This window comes from Tupaia chinensis, unplaced genomic scaffold, assembly GCF_000334495.1.
Source record: "Tupaia chinensis unplaced genomic scaffold, TupChi_1.0 Scaffold000279_1, whole genome shotgun sequence".
NCBI lineage: Eukaryota > Metazoa > Chordata > Mammalia > Scandentia > Tupaiidae > Tupaia > Tupaia belangeri.
The window spans coordinates 460,393-476,876 of record NW_006159762.1 but is presented as its reverse complement, the minus strand read 5'-3'; the positions used below and the strand labels follow the sequence as shown (position 1 = coordinate 476,876).

The following is a 16,484-nucleotide window of genomic DNA, read 5'->3' as shown; positions in this document are numbered from 1 at the left end:
CCTTGGAGCTTCCTCCTCCGGCTCCGAGGCCCTGCGGATCGAGATCGGAGGAGACGCGGCGCGGTAGGTTCAGGTAGGAGCTGGCCGGGATTGGCTTAACGCAGTGGTGTTCTTGAGCCTGAGAAGATGTTGAACCTAAGAGGAACTCTGAAAAGCGAAAGCAGTAGTTTTAGAGCCATTTAAAGAATAGCTCCGAGGCCCCTTCTATTTGTCTAATGAAAGATGAATGAGAGCCTTTCTTGTCTTCAAGGGGATCTGGTAGATGGCGAAACGTTAGTAAACTTTTGCAGCATAGTGTGGTAAATGCGCTAGTGGAGTGAACAAATGGGATAGTTACAAAATCAAGAAAGAAAAATGTCAATTGATGCAGTGGAGAAAAGGAATAGACTGAAAATGTAAAATCAACTTAGGGCGGTGGGAGGGTAGGGTAGGTCCGAGGGAGACCTGGGTAGTGAAGTATTAAACACCCAATACAATTTTTAGCAGATTGGGGCGGGCCTCCTGACAGTAGCTCATTCTCCTCTCTAATCAGGGTGATCTTTCCTTTTTCTAAAGAGGAGCCCCCTTCCCTGCTACTTTGGAGAGGTTTTTGCTATAGGGTGCGTCTGCTTGCCAGAAAGACAGAGAGAGACAAGAGAGACAGAAAGCGAGAAATCACCACCCAGGAGGGATGGCCACTCCATAATCCTTTCTCCATTCTCCTCTCGGGATCTTGGGCACGCATGCACACGTGCCCGGCATGAGTTTAAGCCACCAGGTCCAGGACTCAAACCACAGTCGGCTACATGGGAGTTCAGCGATATAGCCATTACGCTAACTGCTGGTTCCTTCCCTGCTACTTTGGACGTCAGGTCTGTTTCTCCAGCTTAGGACTCTGGTCCTCTCATGGAAGTAAATAGGACTATTCTTTTTTTCCTCAAGTACTTTTTATCTCTTGAATTCTTGGGTTCATTAATCTCTCTTTTTTTAAACTTTCCATTTTTTAGGGGGGAGAGGCTTTTGCCATAGGGTGCTGGCGCAAGCCAGAGAGACAGAGACAGAGAGGCAGAAAGTGAGAAATCACCCCTCTGGAGGATGGCCATGCGGCATTCCCTTCTCCATGCTCGATTTTGGGTACACACACCCACATATGCCCTTCTTGAGTTTCAAGCCACTGTGTCTGGGACTCAAACTGTGATCCGCCATGTGAGAGTCCAGTGCCTTAACCACCACATCACCTGCTGGTCCCTTCATTCTTCTTTTCTATATTGTGTATTTTGGGAGGCAGACATTTACCTGTCACCATCTAGCCCTGTCTGAAAAGTAAAGGGAGTAATTCTTACCATATATAATAGTTTTTTTTTTTTTTGGAGAGGTTTTCGCTATAGGGCGCGTGCGCTCGCCAGACAGACAGAGACATAGAGACAGAAAGCGAGAAATCACCCCCCAGGGGGGATGGTCACGTCGCAATCCCTTCTCCTCCATTCTCCTCTCGGGATCTTGGGCACGCACGTACACGCGCCCGTTGTGAGATTTAAGCCACTGGGTCCAGGACACGAACCGCGGTCGACTACGTGGGAGTCCAGCGACATAGCCATTACGCTAACTGCTGGTTCCCATATATAATAGTTTTTAAAAAGTTTGCCAGAGGGCAGGCGTGCTTGCTGGAAAGAGAGGAACAGAGGGAAAGTGAGAGAGCACCCTCTATGGGAAATGGTTATGCCTCAATCCCTTCTCCATTTTTTCCTTTTGAGATTATGGGCACACATGTGTATGTACCTGGCTAGAATTGTTTAAATGTTCAATGAAAAATTAAGTATGTATTCACCTGCTTTCTTTTTTGTTTTTAAAGAATTGTTTTATTTAACTTTATTATTATTATTTTTCAGTTTGATCAGAGAGAAACAGAGAAAGAGAGAATGGGAAAGTGAGAAAGCAAGCCACCAAGTCCAGGACGCCATGTGGGAGTCTAGCGCCTTTAACCACCATGCCACCTGCCAACCCCTGTATTTACCTGACTTCTAAATGGCACAGTCCTTGCAAGTTAGAAATCTTTGGTTATTGGGCCAGACAGATGATATGGAGGTTAAGGCATCTGGAACCCTCATGGCCAACTGTGTGGTTGAGTCCTAAATCTGGTGACTTGAAAAATGCAAGGCACATCTGTATGCATGCCCAAAATCCTGAGAGGTGGGTGGAGAAGGCACTGCGGCGTGGTCATCCCTGGAGGAGGTGCTTTCACAATTTTTCTCTCTCTCCCCCTCTCTGTCTCTCTGACAAGTATACACACTCTATAGCAAACTAAAAGTAATTTTTGTTCAGTTATTTATTTAAATTCTATTTCTATTTTATTTATTTATTTTATTTATTCATTCATTTACTTTAATTTGATCAGAGACAGACACAGACAGAGAGAGAGAGAGAGAGAGGGAAAGTGAGAAAGTAAGCCACCAGGTCAGGACTTGAACCGTGGTCGGCCATGTGGGAGTGTCCAGCACCTTAACCACCATGCCACCTGCTGGTCCCAATTTTTGGTCATTTATAATGATAGTAAATATGTGGCTCCATTGCCTTTATGCTGAGCATACCATCATATTCAGTTCATCAGTAAACTTGTTGGCTTTACTTTCAAAAAATGTCTTGACTTTGTCTGCTTCTTTGCCTCTACCCTAATGTAAGCCCCTGTCATCTCCTGCTTGAGCCACTGTAATGCCACCACCCTTCATTCCCATTGCCCCTGTAATCTGTTATCTCTTGGCACACAAGCAGAATGATTTTTGTGAAACACATAGCTCCCCACCAAACTAAGAAATGAGAATAAGGCCCATAGTTCTTAATGTGGCCCAGGCCCTGGGTAATCTGATTTCTGCTCGCCTCTGCCACACTTTGCATGCCTCTCTGTCCATCACTCGCTTTGTGAAAGCTCTACTGGACTTGGCTTGTTTTTGAAGGTGCGAGTAATTTCTAGTCTCAAGGTTTGTCTGGAACGCTCTCGGAATGACTGGTTCATTTCATCCTTTAGATCTCAACCCAAGTACCATGTCTTTAGAAAAGCCTTCTCCAAGTCATTTGTTCCCCATTAACAGAACACCCTGTTTATTTCCTTTTTAGAACTTATTTCCACTCGTAACTCTGATTTATTCTTTTACATTTGAATTTTTTTTTTGTTTAGTGCATAAGTTTCAAAAGGGTACACTTTTTGTTTCATTCTGTTTTATTTTTAGTTTCTCTGTGTGCAGGTAGGTGTGTGCTGTGTGTTTCTTTTATTATTGGAAGAGTGGGCCTTGGCGACTAACCTGATTATGTAACCCACTTAATATTGTTCATGATTGTAGTGTTATTGCCCCAGTGAGGTCCTAGGCACTCTGTGGGTATATATTAAATCTTACACATTTTCCCTTTGCTTTCTACAACTAAGCATGCACCTGATATATACTTAGCATATTTCAGATTGATTTGACATGACTTTCAGGGTATATATTCAGTCCTTTGAGAATGCCTCATATGAGGTAACTACCATGTTCTCTAGGAGAGTAGTCACTGATGTAGAGACAACTAGGGTGGACTCACCTTTCTTGTCTTAGGTTTTCAAAAGAGTTTTTATGCTGTCATTCTCAGTCTCCTGGGAGGGAGAGTGAAGATGCTTAAGGAGCGTCCAGGGATGGCGGAAGATTGTCAGCAACAAGTGGGTGTTCCTGTGGTGAAACTGGAGAAAGAGTTGCCGTGGAGCAGGGGAAGGGAAGACTCTAGTCCTGAGACTTTTCGCTTGAGGTTTCGTCAGTTCCGCTACCAGGAGGCAGCCGGACCCCAGGAAGCCCTCAGGGAGCTTCAAGAGCTCTGTCGCCAGTGGCTACGGCCAGAGCTGCACACCAAGGAGCAGATCCTGGAGCTGCTGGTGCTGGAACAGTTCCTGACCATCCTGCCCCGGGAGTTCTACGCCTGGATTCGGGAGCATGGCCTGGAGAGTGGCAAGGCCCTGGTAGCCCTGGTGGAGGACTTGACAGAGCGAGTGCCGGAGGCCAAGGCGGTGGGTGAGAAGGGGAGCTGGGTCTTGCTCTGTTGGTGGGGGAAGGGGGTTTTAAGGAGCTGAAAGGTGTGAGGAGCAGTATGAATCGATAAGGTGCAGAATCTCCCTCTGTCCCCAACTCTCTGAGGCATTTTTAGAGAGCAGTGGAGTTTTAGCCTGAAAGGCCATTTCTGGGGAAGATACCACTGTAATAGAGCCTGAAGCCTCTGTTGGTTATCATGGTAGAGGCCTGGTCATATTTTTCCTGTGAGCCTTAGGCCCAAAGAAAGCAGCTGTGATTGTGTTTAGGGCCCCTCATAGGCCCAGTCTCCCTTTGGCAGAGGAACCTGTGGGAATGCAGGAATCTCTGTGTGACTGTCCTCCCTGAAGAGTTGTCCATAGCAGAGCTGTTACCGTGTCAGGGACCTCCATGTGTAGAGCTCTCATAGTGGGTCTGTGGTGCTATTCTGATGATGCCAAGTGACTCTTATTATCACAGATCCTTCCTTGGGGTCCTGGCCATGTTTCTATCACTCTGGTATGGTCACCTCACTGATGGCTATAAGAGGAGGGCAGGGCTGATGTTGCTGTTTTGTTCACAAAGTCCCAGTCTTCTAGTAGTTCAGCCTCCCTGCTACATGCTATTACGGCTTCTCATTTTCCTTAGAACCCGAGAGAGGTTGTAGGAGCTTAAAAGTGGACCAGGAAGGGCCTTGATATTGTGAGTGCGTCTTGGTGTGAGAGTCCTTCTGATTCTCTTTGGTCATCTGGAGCATCTGCTTCTCAGTAGCTCATTCACTGCAGTCTGTGTGGGCATTTTAATGTTAAGCTTAGCCAGCTTTTACCTTCCTCTCTCCTGAAATTGGAATGGTTTTTTTCTTGGTTCTCTCTGGGTTTTAATTCTCCTCCCTTCATAACAGTTTTTCCCAGGTCTCATTCTAACCAGTGTTGGGAACCTTTCTTAGGTTTCATGCCATGTGCAGGGAGATCAGGAGGAGACAGCACTTTGCAGAGGTGCGTGGGAGCCTGGCATCCGAATGGGTCCAGTGGAGGTCAAGCCAGAGTGGGGGCTGCCCCACAGGGAAGGTGTTCAAGGCCTAGACCCCGGCACTGAGGAGCAGCTCAATCAGGATGCTGGAGACGGGACTCGAGCCTTCCAGGAGCAGGGTAAGATGCAGACAGTGAGGATGTGAGGACGTCCTCACATCTGAGTTGTGCATTGCTGCCGAGCCCCTCTCCTTGTCCTCCAGAAACCCAGCAATGGATAACTTAGTTTTAAGTTACCCGTAAAGTGTAATTCTGAATTTTCCTGGCTACTTCCTCAATCTCAGTAGGAAACAGATGAAGCGAAATTGTTTTCTTCACCCTGACTCTCTGGCTTCTGGAGAAGATATCTGGATCATGTTCTCTTCTCCTTTACCTTACATTGTTTTTAGAAAGCACCAGGAAATAGGCAGCTGACATGTGGGATTTTTTTGTATAAATGTTAGACAGTGCATGTGTATATGTCTAGGAGAGAAAGACTCAGAGAGAGAGAGAGACAGAGAGAGAGAGAGAGAAAGTACCCAACAACGGGGCCTGGTCATGTTGCAATGATTTTTCTTCCAGTTCTCCATCATGTGAAGATGCTGGGCACATGCATGCACATGTATGTGCCCTCTAGAATGTTTTTCAAGCCACTGGAGCTAGAATGCTAACCCTGGTTAGCCTTGTGGGATGTGGTTTTCTCTGCATAGCCCTTAACCCCTGAGCTAGTGAGTTGGCCCACATGTGGGGATATTTCTTAAGTGGGCAGCAAACCATGTCCTTCAGTGTAATATGTGGCCTTACTTTGTTACTAAATCTCAAAGAGAATTATTTCCAGAATATGATTAGGAGCATAAGTAGTCCCTAAGGAACAAGGCTGGGATGATGATCTCCGCGGAGAATGAGGGACAAAATCCTGTGTGGGAAGAGTGGCACCAATGCAATTCTATCTGGAGGCTCCGGGTTGTGTGCATTGGGTTGGGGATGGCTTTGAATCATCTCACTGCGAAGTAGCACTGATAATTCTCATGCATTTTGTCTTCTCTGCTTAGCATTGCCTATTCTTCAGATGGGTCCTGGCCTCCCCACAGTGAACCCCAGAGATCAAGAGATGGCAGCTGGGTTCCTGATGGCAGGATCCCAGGTGAGGTGTGATTCTGTCCTTTCAGCGCTTATGATATTACTTTAATCAAGGTTTACATTCCCCAAAGTTTCTCTGTTCTACGAATTGCTGCCTATAAAATGGAATCATTCTGCTTTCTGGTTCTGATGGTCATGACAGCATTACCACCATTCATAGTTAATTTGTGTGGAACCTTATGCCTGGACCCTAAGCCTGGACCCTGGTTAGCTTGTTGGTATTACTCTCATAATTGTGAGGAGGAAGACATTATGCATAGAAACTTCTTAGGCATATTGAGGCAGTGGTGATTGTCCCAGAGACATAATCCTTTGTGGGTGTCCTTTATGGACAAACACTGCTGCTGCTCTTTCTGCAACCCCCTGCGACTCTTCACTGTTAGGAGTGTAGCTGGCTCAGGGTGGGGCACCCAGGAGCACTGAGCAGAGTGATTTCTCTGGCCACACTGGCCACAACAGGACTTGGGCCCTGTTAGCACTTGTTAGCCTGACCAAATGGGAATAATTTTTTTAAAAGAATTACTTAATTTTATTTATCCTTATCATTTTAAATTTGAACAGAGAGGGAAAGTGAGAAAGCTAGCATTCAGGTGTGAGACTTGAACTGTGGTCAGCCATGTGAGAGTCCAGCTCAGCAGGCTGCATCTCAGGGTGTTTCCTGTGCAAGTTCAAGAAGAAAGTGGTTAGGGGAATATGTGGTTCTTGTTGAAACGCTGGACATAGCATATTATTGGAAGATGCAAACTGAATGGCCTACAAAATGAAACTGGCCATTTGCTGACCCTCAATGGGAGTAATTTAAGCATAGATGAGGGTGCTCTTGCAACAATTTAAAGTACCTTCTACTGGGTGCTGAGGCATAACCAGGCGGGTGGGGGTTTTCACTGTGGCACCTTTCGGAATCAGAGTTACTTCAGGACCAGCCTGGGGGTGTGGTTGTAAAGGCTGGATCCCACATGGCCAGCTGTGTGGTTTGAGTCCCAGACCTGTCAGCTTGAAAAAAAACAGGATGGTATGCATGTATACCCAAAATCCTTTCAGAAGAAGAGAATGGATTGTGGCATGACATTCCCCATGGGTGTGCTTTCTTTTTCTCTCTCTGTCTCTCTCTGGCAAGCATACGTGCCCTCTGGCAAAATTAAGAAAAAAAGAGTTCCTTGAAGTAGAAAAAGGGTTGTTTGGCAGAAAAAAAAGTGAGAGAAATGAGTCAAGTCTGACCTAGCTAAAAGAAGTATCTGGGCAGACTTGATGCCAGCATTTTCCCCCATGTTTTCTCTTTCTTTCTTTTCTTTTCTTTTCTTTCTTTCTTTCTTTTTTTTTTTTTTTTTTTTGAGAGAGATTTTTGCTATTGGACATGTGTGTTTATTGGAAAGAGAGAGAAAGCAAGAAATCACTCTTCAGGGGCATGGCGCTCTGGGGAGAGGGGCTGGAAGCGATCAGCAGCCAGAGCTTCTTGGTTGGGGTTCCCAGCAGGGTGTATTCGTGAAAGAAAACCATTAAGTCCCGCCCTTACACCATTTACCAAATCTCCTCCTGGGATTTTGGGCACACGTGCACACACACACTCAGCATGAGTTTCAAGCCTCCAGGTCTGGGACTTGAACTACTGTCAACTATTTGGGAGTCCAGCAATGTAACCATTATGCCATCTGCTGGTCCCTCCCATTCCTATTTTCTAAGTCTGTGTTTTAGAGAAGATGAGGAATGACTTCAGCATTTTTTAATTTGAAAAGACCTTTCTCTTCTTCTGTAATAGTGGTGCTTATTTCAGCAGCACATACACTAAAATTGGGATGATACAGAGAAGATTAGCATTAGCAAGGATGACATACAAATTTGTGAAGCATTCCACACTTTTTTGTTTTTAAAATAATTCGAGATGCTGGGTCTCCTCCGATCCCACTTAATAGCCAACTGGGTGCTGAAAACCCAGATGACAGCCACTTTTTTTTTATAAGAATGTCTTTTTTTAAAATAATTATTTTATTTAACTTTATTTATTTATTTTAATTTGACCAGAAAGGCAGGGGGGGGGAGAGAAAGTGAAAGTGAGAAAGCAAAAAAAAAGCAAGCTGCCAGGATCAGGACTTGAACCACAGTCAGCCAAGTGGGAGTACAGTGCCCTTAACCACCACACTACCTGCTGGTTCAATAACAGTCACTCTTCAAAGTCCTAAGAGGGAGCAAGGTAGAAATCAATACAAGGAACTACAAGGAAGGGGGTGCAGTTTTCTATTCTAGAACAGTTTTAGGGGAATTCAAGTGATAAAAGTCACAATTTCAGGTATTTTCATGCTCCAGCTCTGAGCTTCATGGGAGGAATTAATAGTATTATGTCCATTATAGTCTCCTTGCAAGTTTTGTCCTGAGCTCTGTTTCCTTTGGAGGGGTCTCCCCGACTCTATGGGATCCTCCCGACTCCCACACATCTTGGATTCCTTCATTTCCTCTGATTAGAGCTCAAGATGGCAAAGACAGACAAGTCTTGGTCCCTAAGCCTCCTAAATTACCCTCCCCATACTCACCTTTTCTTACCTCCTAAAAAGAAGTAGCTTGCCTGGCTTATATGGAAAGGGGCATCCATTCCCTGGTCTGAGTCATTGCCCAGAGGGGAGGGGCAAAACACCCTCTGTCTTTTTGCAACATCTCATCTCTCTGTCTCTCTTTTTTTTTTTGGAGAGGTTTTTGCTGCGGGGCACGTGCACTCACCAGAGAGACAGACAGACAGAAAGCGAGAAATCAATCCCCAGGGGGGATGGCCACACTGCAATCCCTTCTCCTCCATTCTCCTTTTGGGATCTTAGGCACGCACACACACATGCCTGGCGTGAGTTTAAGCCACCAGGTCCAGGACTCAAACTGTGGTTGACTACATGGGAGTCCAGTGACATAGCCATTACGCTAACTTCTGGTCCCATTTCTTCTTTTATTCTGCCTTTTTCCTCCCATCCTTGGTTTTTGTGCTACACTTCAGATTCCTATTTTGTGTTGAACTTGCTGCTTTTTTTCATATTGAAAAGATGACATTGCTGGAGACCAGCAGGTGGCATGGTGGTTAAGAGTGCTGGACTTCCACATGGCTGACCACAGCTCAAGTACCAAACCTGGCGGCTTTCTTTCTCACTTTATCTCTCTCTCTTTCTCTCTCTCTCACTCTGTCCCTCTCTGGTCAAATTAAAATAAACAAATAAATAAAGTTAAATAAAATAATTGTTTTTTTGGGGGGGGAGGGTTTTTTTTTGCTATAGGGCGCGTGCGCTTGCCAGACAGAGAGAGACAGAGAGACAGAAAGCGAGAAATCAGCCCCCAGAGGGGATGGCCACACCACAGTCCCTTCTCCGTTCTCCTCTCGGGATCTTGGGCACGCACGCACACACGCCCGGTGTGAGTTTTAACCCACCGGGTCTGGGAAATGAACCGTGGTCGACTACATGGGAGTCCAGCAACATAGCCATTACACTAACTGCTGGTCCCAAAATAATTGTATTTTTTAAAAAAGATGATATTGCTGTAAGAGCCAAAAATAAATGGGAATTGAAACAGAAATAAAAAAAGTTCTTCGTGGCGTAGTGAATGAGAAGATAAAAGGGAATGTATGTGCTTGTTTATGTTTCCAGAGAGCACATGCACTCATCAGAGAGAGAGGGAGAAAGCACTGCCAAATGGGTTGTGGTCTCACCGAAGCCCCTTTTCCTCCATTTCTTCTTCCTGTTAGGATTTGGGGCATGTATACGTGTACACCCAGTGTGTTTTTCAAGCCGCTCTGGCTAGGATTTGAACTGTGTGGTCAGCCATGTGGGATCAGTTCCCTTAACCACTAGGCCATGGTGCTGGCCTGTGTTAATTTTAGCATGGCATTGTTCTTTTATTTTTATTTTTTTATTACTGAGTGAATAATCTATTTAATCTGAATATCTGGTGATAAAAGTTCAGCAGTTGAATTGTAAATAATTTAAAGATATTTTTATATAAAAGTAGATATAGATTATTCTCATATACAGCACAGATTTCATTGAAAATTTTTACAGCCATATGAAGATATTTTATTTCTTTATCTCCTTCTTAAAGTATTTTTTCATAGTAAAATGATGTATTTATATTTAATTAAAATTAAAAAAAATGATTATTATGAATATATTTTTAAAACATTTGATTGCTATAACATGGCATTGTTCTTAAGACAGAGCTTGTCCAAATGTGAACATACCTCTGAGGGAAAATCACTTTGAGCTGAGGGGATAAGTAGCAGTTTCCAGGCTCTTGTCATGCTTGAGTGAGTGAAAGTGGCTGTAGATTGGAAGTGGGAGCTGGGAGCAAGCTCAGCTGCCACAGCAGACTCGAAATTATGTACTTTGCTTTTTCTTTGGAGAGGTTTTTGCTATAGGGTGCGTGCGCTCTCCAGACAGAGACAGACAGAGAGACAGAAAGAGAGAAATCACCCCCCAGGGGGATGGCCACGCCGCAATCCCTTCTCTTCCATTCTCCTCTCAGGATCTTGGGTACACACGCACACGCGCCTGGCATGAGTTTAAGCCGCCGGGTCCAGGACACAAACCGTGGTCGACTACATGGGAGTCCAGCGACATAGCCATTACACTAGCTGCTGGTTCCAACGAAATTATGCACCTTAAGCCAGGCAGTTACTTGGTCAAACCAGTGGGAGTGGGCACTTCTGCTCCCAGGACATCTGTGGCCAGGTGCTCTCTGTCTCCTTGCTCTGCTCCCTTGCACTGTCTTCTATGTTTGCTCCTGCTTGCAGGCTGCTCTTCCATAGAGTTCTGTCTTTATCCATAGCAAACTTCTCTGTTTCAGGGGTTGGGGCCATTTAAAGATATGGCCCTGGCCTTCCCTGAGGAGGAGTGGAGGCAAGTGACCCCTGCCCAGATAGACTGCTTTGGGGAGTACGTGGAACCTCAGAACTGCAGAGTCTCTCCAGGTAAGATTTGTCCCCACAGGTAAGGATTCTTGCCCGAGCCCTGTGCTGCTGAGAAAGGAAGGAGATTCTTGGCAGATAAATAATTAGATCCACAGGAGTGAGTACAGGCTAGTGAGTGTAAGAAGCTGGCTTAATGATGAATTCCTGAGTCAAGAGAAGAGCTGGGCGATAGAGCAGGAAAACAAAGGCCAGGATCCCAAATACCTATTCTGAGAGCAAGAAGAAAATAGCTAAGATGGTGCCAGCAGGGACCGTGGTGATTAAGGCACTGGATCCCACATGGCCAACTGCGGTTCAAATCCTGGACCTGATGACTTGAAACTCATGCTGGGTACATGTGTGTGTATGCCCAAAATCCCAGGGGGAGAGTGGAGGAGAAGGGATTGCAGCGTGGCCGTCCCCCATGGGAGGTGAATTTTTACTTTCACTGTCTCTCTGGCTAGCACATGTGCCCTATGGCAAAAATCTTACCAAAAAAATTATTAAAAAACAGCAGAAGTTGAAGCCTATGATTTTGTTTATTCAAAAGATATTGATAGGATGCTTCCTGTGTGCAGGCCTGATGTAGTAGCTTTGTGTTAGGGTAGGACCGAGATGCATGGAAATGATCGAGCATGCCGTGTGTGTGTGGATGTGAGATGTACATATGGGTTTAGGAATAGGAAAGATCAGTGTGGGCCCATGTGCTAGAGGAGACAGAGACGCGCTGTGCCTGATTCGAGTAATGGCCAGGTATGACCTGGGACTCGATCTAGGAGGACACGGCCATTGCACGAATGATGGCTCGTAGGAGAAGGAGCAGCCAGAGTGGGCAGAGAGCAGTGCTGAGTGAGAGCTGTGAGGGAACAACCAGGAGGAGCCTCTGCAGGGCTGGGGATTATTGAGTGAAAAGCAATGTGGAGAATCAGCGAAGGAGTGAGAACAGGGAGAGGAAACAGATGTGGTTGGGAACGGCCCTCTCCTCATTCCCCTCTGATGCTCTTTCGTTTCATCACTTCTGTATAAGTTGGGTACTGACCACCCTCCTGTACCGACACCAGCTGGCTGTTTCTTATTCTGAAATGCTTTGTGAGATGAGCAAGAGTGTCACAATGCTTCCTTCAGGACATGTGGCTCCACTGCTTACTAACTGTGACCTGGGGCATCTTCTGAAGTCTGTTTTCTTTTTATTTTTAAAGAATTATTTAATTTTATTTATTCACTCTTTTTTTCTTTTTGACCAGAGAGAGAGGGAAAGTGAGAAAGCAAGCCATGAGGTCCAGGACTCGAACCGTGGTTGGTCAGTCATATGGGAGTGTCCCGTGCCTTAACCACCACGCCACCTGCTGGTCCCTCTGAAGTCTATTTTCTCAGTTGTGACATGGGGCTGTTCTAGAACATAGTCATGTGGCCTTGTGAGGACGAAGTGAGCTAATAAATCTATGTGTCAGATGTGGTTATGTCCGATATTTTTACTAGTTGTTCCTTGTATTATTTATTTATATTTTTTGGAGAGGTTTTTGCTATAAGGTGTGTGCGCGTGCTAGAAAGACAGAGATAGACAGAAAGTGAGAAATCACTCCCAAAGGGGATGGCTACGCCGCAATCCCTTCTCCTCCATTCTCCTCTCGGGATCTTGGGCATGCACACACATGTGCCTGGCATCAAGTTTAAGCCACCGGGTCTGGGACTTGAACCACGTTTGACCACGGAGTCCAGCGACATAAGTGTTACGCCAACTGCTGGTCCTGCTCCTTGTATTATTAAGTGTCTTTTGTGAGTCAGTCAGCAGTAAATTATTTATTCACCCACAAAGATTTATTTGGCGTCTTCTTTCTTTCTTCCTTTTTTTCTTTTCTTTTCTTTTAGTTTTGCTACAGGGTGCGTGTGCTCACTGGAGAGAGACAGAGACAGAGATGGGGGAAGTGAGAAATCAGCCCCCTGGAGGAATGGCCATGCTGCAGTCCCTTCTATATTCTCCTCTTAGGATTTTGGACACTCATGCACACACGCTGGCATGATTTTTAAGCTATCAGCTCTAGAACTTGAACTGCATAGTCAGCCATGTGGGATCCAGCTGCCATAACCTCTAAGCCACCTGCTGACCCTCTTTGGCACTTTGTGTGTGGCCAGCACTCTGCTAGTCATCAGGAAGAATTAATAATAATAATGCTTGCCTCCAGGGTCTAACAATTTGGGTGAAGAGGCCAAGTGTATGAAAAGACATTCATTAGGGATAGAGTAAGGGCATAGACTGTGGTCTGGGAGATCTTGGTCCAGGGAAAGGTTGTCACACCATGACAGTGACATGAGTGACCAAAAGATGCCAGGATATCTTACATAGAGATGTATGTTTGCTGTAATGGCAAAGGATGTGGAAACCCTCAGAGGTGACTGTACAAAGTAGGAGCACAGGAGGTACCAGGGCCCCAGCACTATGGTTCCTCCCAGGGATGTATCTCTGCTTATGTCACTGTATGGAGTCAGGATTCTGCCCTCACGTTCTCAGAGGCCTTTCATAATCTCTTGGCCATTTCTGACTGTTCTGGACTCTGGTTATATGCTCTCATCAAGTCAGTGTTTCAAAACAACCCAAGCTCATCCCTAAGCATTTCTCCAGAGGCTGGAGAACCTGAAAGCCCATTTCCCAAGTGTTCCATCTGCTCAATATCTCAGCCTTGAGGTCTTCCTGAGATTCACTCCCATGTCCTATCAACTCTTGTGTAGAGAGCTGTGTGGGCATGGGCCTGAGTGCTTCATTTACAAAGAGGACAGGAGTCTGGGGGAAGTATTGGACTAGGGAGTTTCTCAGATCTCTTCCTGTTCTTGGTTCATCCTCATTGGAGAATGACTGCTAATAACCTTGTGATCTGGATTATAATTGCAGTAGTGGCAATGGATAGAATGGAGATGTACAACTGAAGCAGGAATTTGGAAGATGATTGCAGTAGCAGAGGCAAAGAGTAGTATGTGCACACACCTGAATGTAGGAATTGCTGGTTTATGCACAGGATGGTGAGAGCCCTGGGGTAAAATATGAGTGAGAAGGAGACTAGGGGAAGTAGAGTGAGACCAGCCATGAGAACTGTGGGCTCTTCTTTTAAAAATGTTTAGCACAGAGTAATGTGATTAAAGTTTTTCTTGAGAGACATTGAATTTATGGCAGGGTAAAGTCAGTTTGAGGGTTGAAGTAATGTAGGCACAAGGATAAGAGCAGGAGCCAGGATGGTGGCCATGCAGTAGGGGTTAACTAAACATGTTTCTAGGGATTGATTACGGGTTAGCTATGGGAGAGGAAAGAGGAGGTGAGTCAAAGATGAGTTTATGATCCCAGCCAGTAGCAGGAAAAATGATATTGCTAATCTCAGAAAGGGAGGGAAACGTTTTCTTAAAAGGAAGAGTGACAAATTTCATTTACTGAGTTTGAGAGCCAACTGGAGGGTTCCTGCAAGTAGCTAAAAATGCAGTACCTTGTCTGAGAGCTAAAACAATACCCCTTACCATCGCATGCTTGCTTTGTGCATACAGCAACCTTCATGAGGTTTCAAAGAAGAAAAGAAAGACTCAGAGAGGTTGATTTTTCCGTAATCACAGAGCAGTAAAGTAGCCAGTATTCAAAACCAAATCTCTGACTGCTAGGTCCATTCTCTTTCCACTAATGCATTCCACTAATTCAAACGTACAAAAAAGCTAAGACTAGTACAGTGAACACACACTTTCATCTAGAGTCAACAGTTGTTAGCATTTGCCATGGTTTATCTGTAACGTGTGTTTTGGGAATGATTTGGAAGTTGGAAAGATCTTGATCTTTCACTCCAAATTCTTCAGGATGCATCTACTAACATTGACATTCCCAACATTACCCAGTATCATAATTCTACCTAGGAAAATAAACATAAGGTGCATATAATATATATACACACACACCCCTACACCCACCCACACATAATGCATATTCAGATTTCCTTAGGATCTAGTTAAGGTTCATGCATTGCATTTAGGTTTTTTAAAATTTAATTGAATTGAATTTATTTATTGTTAATCTTTTATTTGACCAGAGAAAGAGAAAGGGAGAATGATAAAGCAAACCACTAGGTCCAGGACTCGAACCACAGTCAACTATGTGGGAGTCCAGTTACCCAACCACCTGCCTGTCCCTTGCATTTAGTTTAATGTGCAGTTTTAATTTTGCTTATAACACCTCAAAATTGAAAACTACCCAAATATAAGTCACATGAATAGATTGTGATATAGGCTTGCAGTGAAATACTATATGCCAGTGAAAAAGAACAAATTACAGCTGTATAACACAACATGGGTGAATCTCACGCATGCACACATGCCTGGTGTAAGTTTCAAGCCTCTGGGTCTGGAACTTGAACTGCAGTCAACCCTGTGGGAGTCCATGCCTTAACCACTACATCACCTGCTGGACTCTCTCCTCCCTTTCCCTTTATGCTTCTATACATAATTTCTGTTAATTCAGAGAAAATAAAGGAGTGATCAGAGCGAGGAGGGAGGGGTCAAGCTGGAGCACTTCAGTCCTGGTAAACCTGCTAATATAGAGGCATCTGCTACAACAGCTTCAGAGACAAGCCAGGCCTGTTCATTCAGCCATCAGTTAACAAGCTTCTTTCTTGAGTCAGTTTCCTGCCTGCCAGGCTTTCAGGGGACCCAGATTACTGGACCCTGGATAGGTGGAGAGAAGAAGGGCGAGCAGGGACAGGGAGCTGAGCAAGTGCGTGGACCCCTTAGAAGCAAAGTTCTAATGTACACATTTCCTTTCATGACTACCACAGAATCACTTTTTTCCCCACTTTTCTCCTGTAGGTGTGGGGAGCAAGGAAAAGGAGGCAAAGCCCCACCAGGAAGATCTTAAAGGGGCATTTGCTGGACTGACTTCAGAGAGGTTTGGGGAGGCCATCCTCCAGGGCCCTGGGCTTGGAAGAGCCTGTGAGCAGGAGCCCGGGGAATCTGGGGGCAGTGTGCCAGGGCTTCCTCCTCCCCAGCATGGTGCCATTTCAGTGCCAGATGACCTCAAAACCCGTAGCTCCTTCTGGAAGCCTTTCCAGTGCCCTGAGTGTGGGAAAGGCTTTAGTCGGAGCTCCAATCTTGTCCGACACCAGCGAACCCACGAAGAGGAGAAAGCCTATGGCTGCGTTGAGTGTGGGAAGGGCTTCACCCTGAGAGAGTACCTCATGAAGCACCAGAGAACCCACCTGGGAAAGCGACCTTATGTGTGCAGCGAGTGCTGGAAAACCTTCAGCCAGAGACACCACTTGGAGGTCCACCAGCGGAGCCACACGGGGGAGAAGCCTTATAAGTGTGGGGACTGCTGGAAGAGCTTCAGCCGGAGGCAGCACCTGCAGGTGCACCGACGGATGCACACAGGGGAGAAGCCCTACACATGCGAGTGTG

At 45.5% G+C, this 16,484-nt stretch overlaps 1 protein-coding gene and 1 pseudogene across 1 annotated transcript in view; both read left to right on the top strand.

Moving 5' to 3' along the window:
- Window positions 1–6: 6 nt before the first annotated feature.
- ZSCAN25 (zinc finger and SCAN domain containing 25) overlaps window positions 7–16,484 on the top strand; it is a gene marked incomplete in the record, with an annotated part of 17,908 nt that continues 1,430 nt past the window's right edge. The window contains 6 exon segments of the mRNA XM_014588456.2: window positions 7–63; window positions 3,598–4,006; window positions 4,951–5,152; window positions 6,064–6,155; window positions 10,964–11,087; window positions 15,897–16,484. Of these exon segments, the coding sequence (XP_014443942.1) occupies window positions 3,620–4,006; window positions 4,951–5,152; window positions 6,064–6,155; window positions 10,964–11,087; window positions 15,897–16,484 (1,393 nt within the window).
- On the top strand, window positions 7,910–8,009 carry LOC114008071 (uncharacterized; annotated as a pseudogene).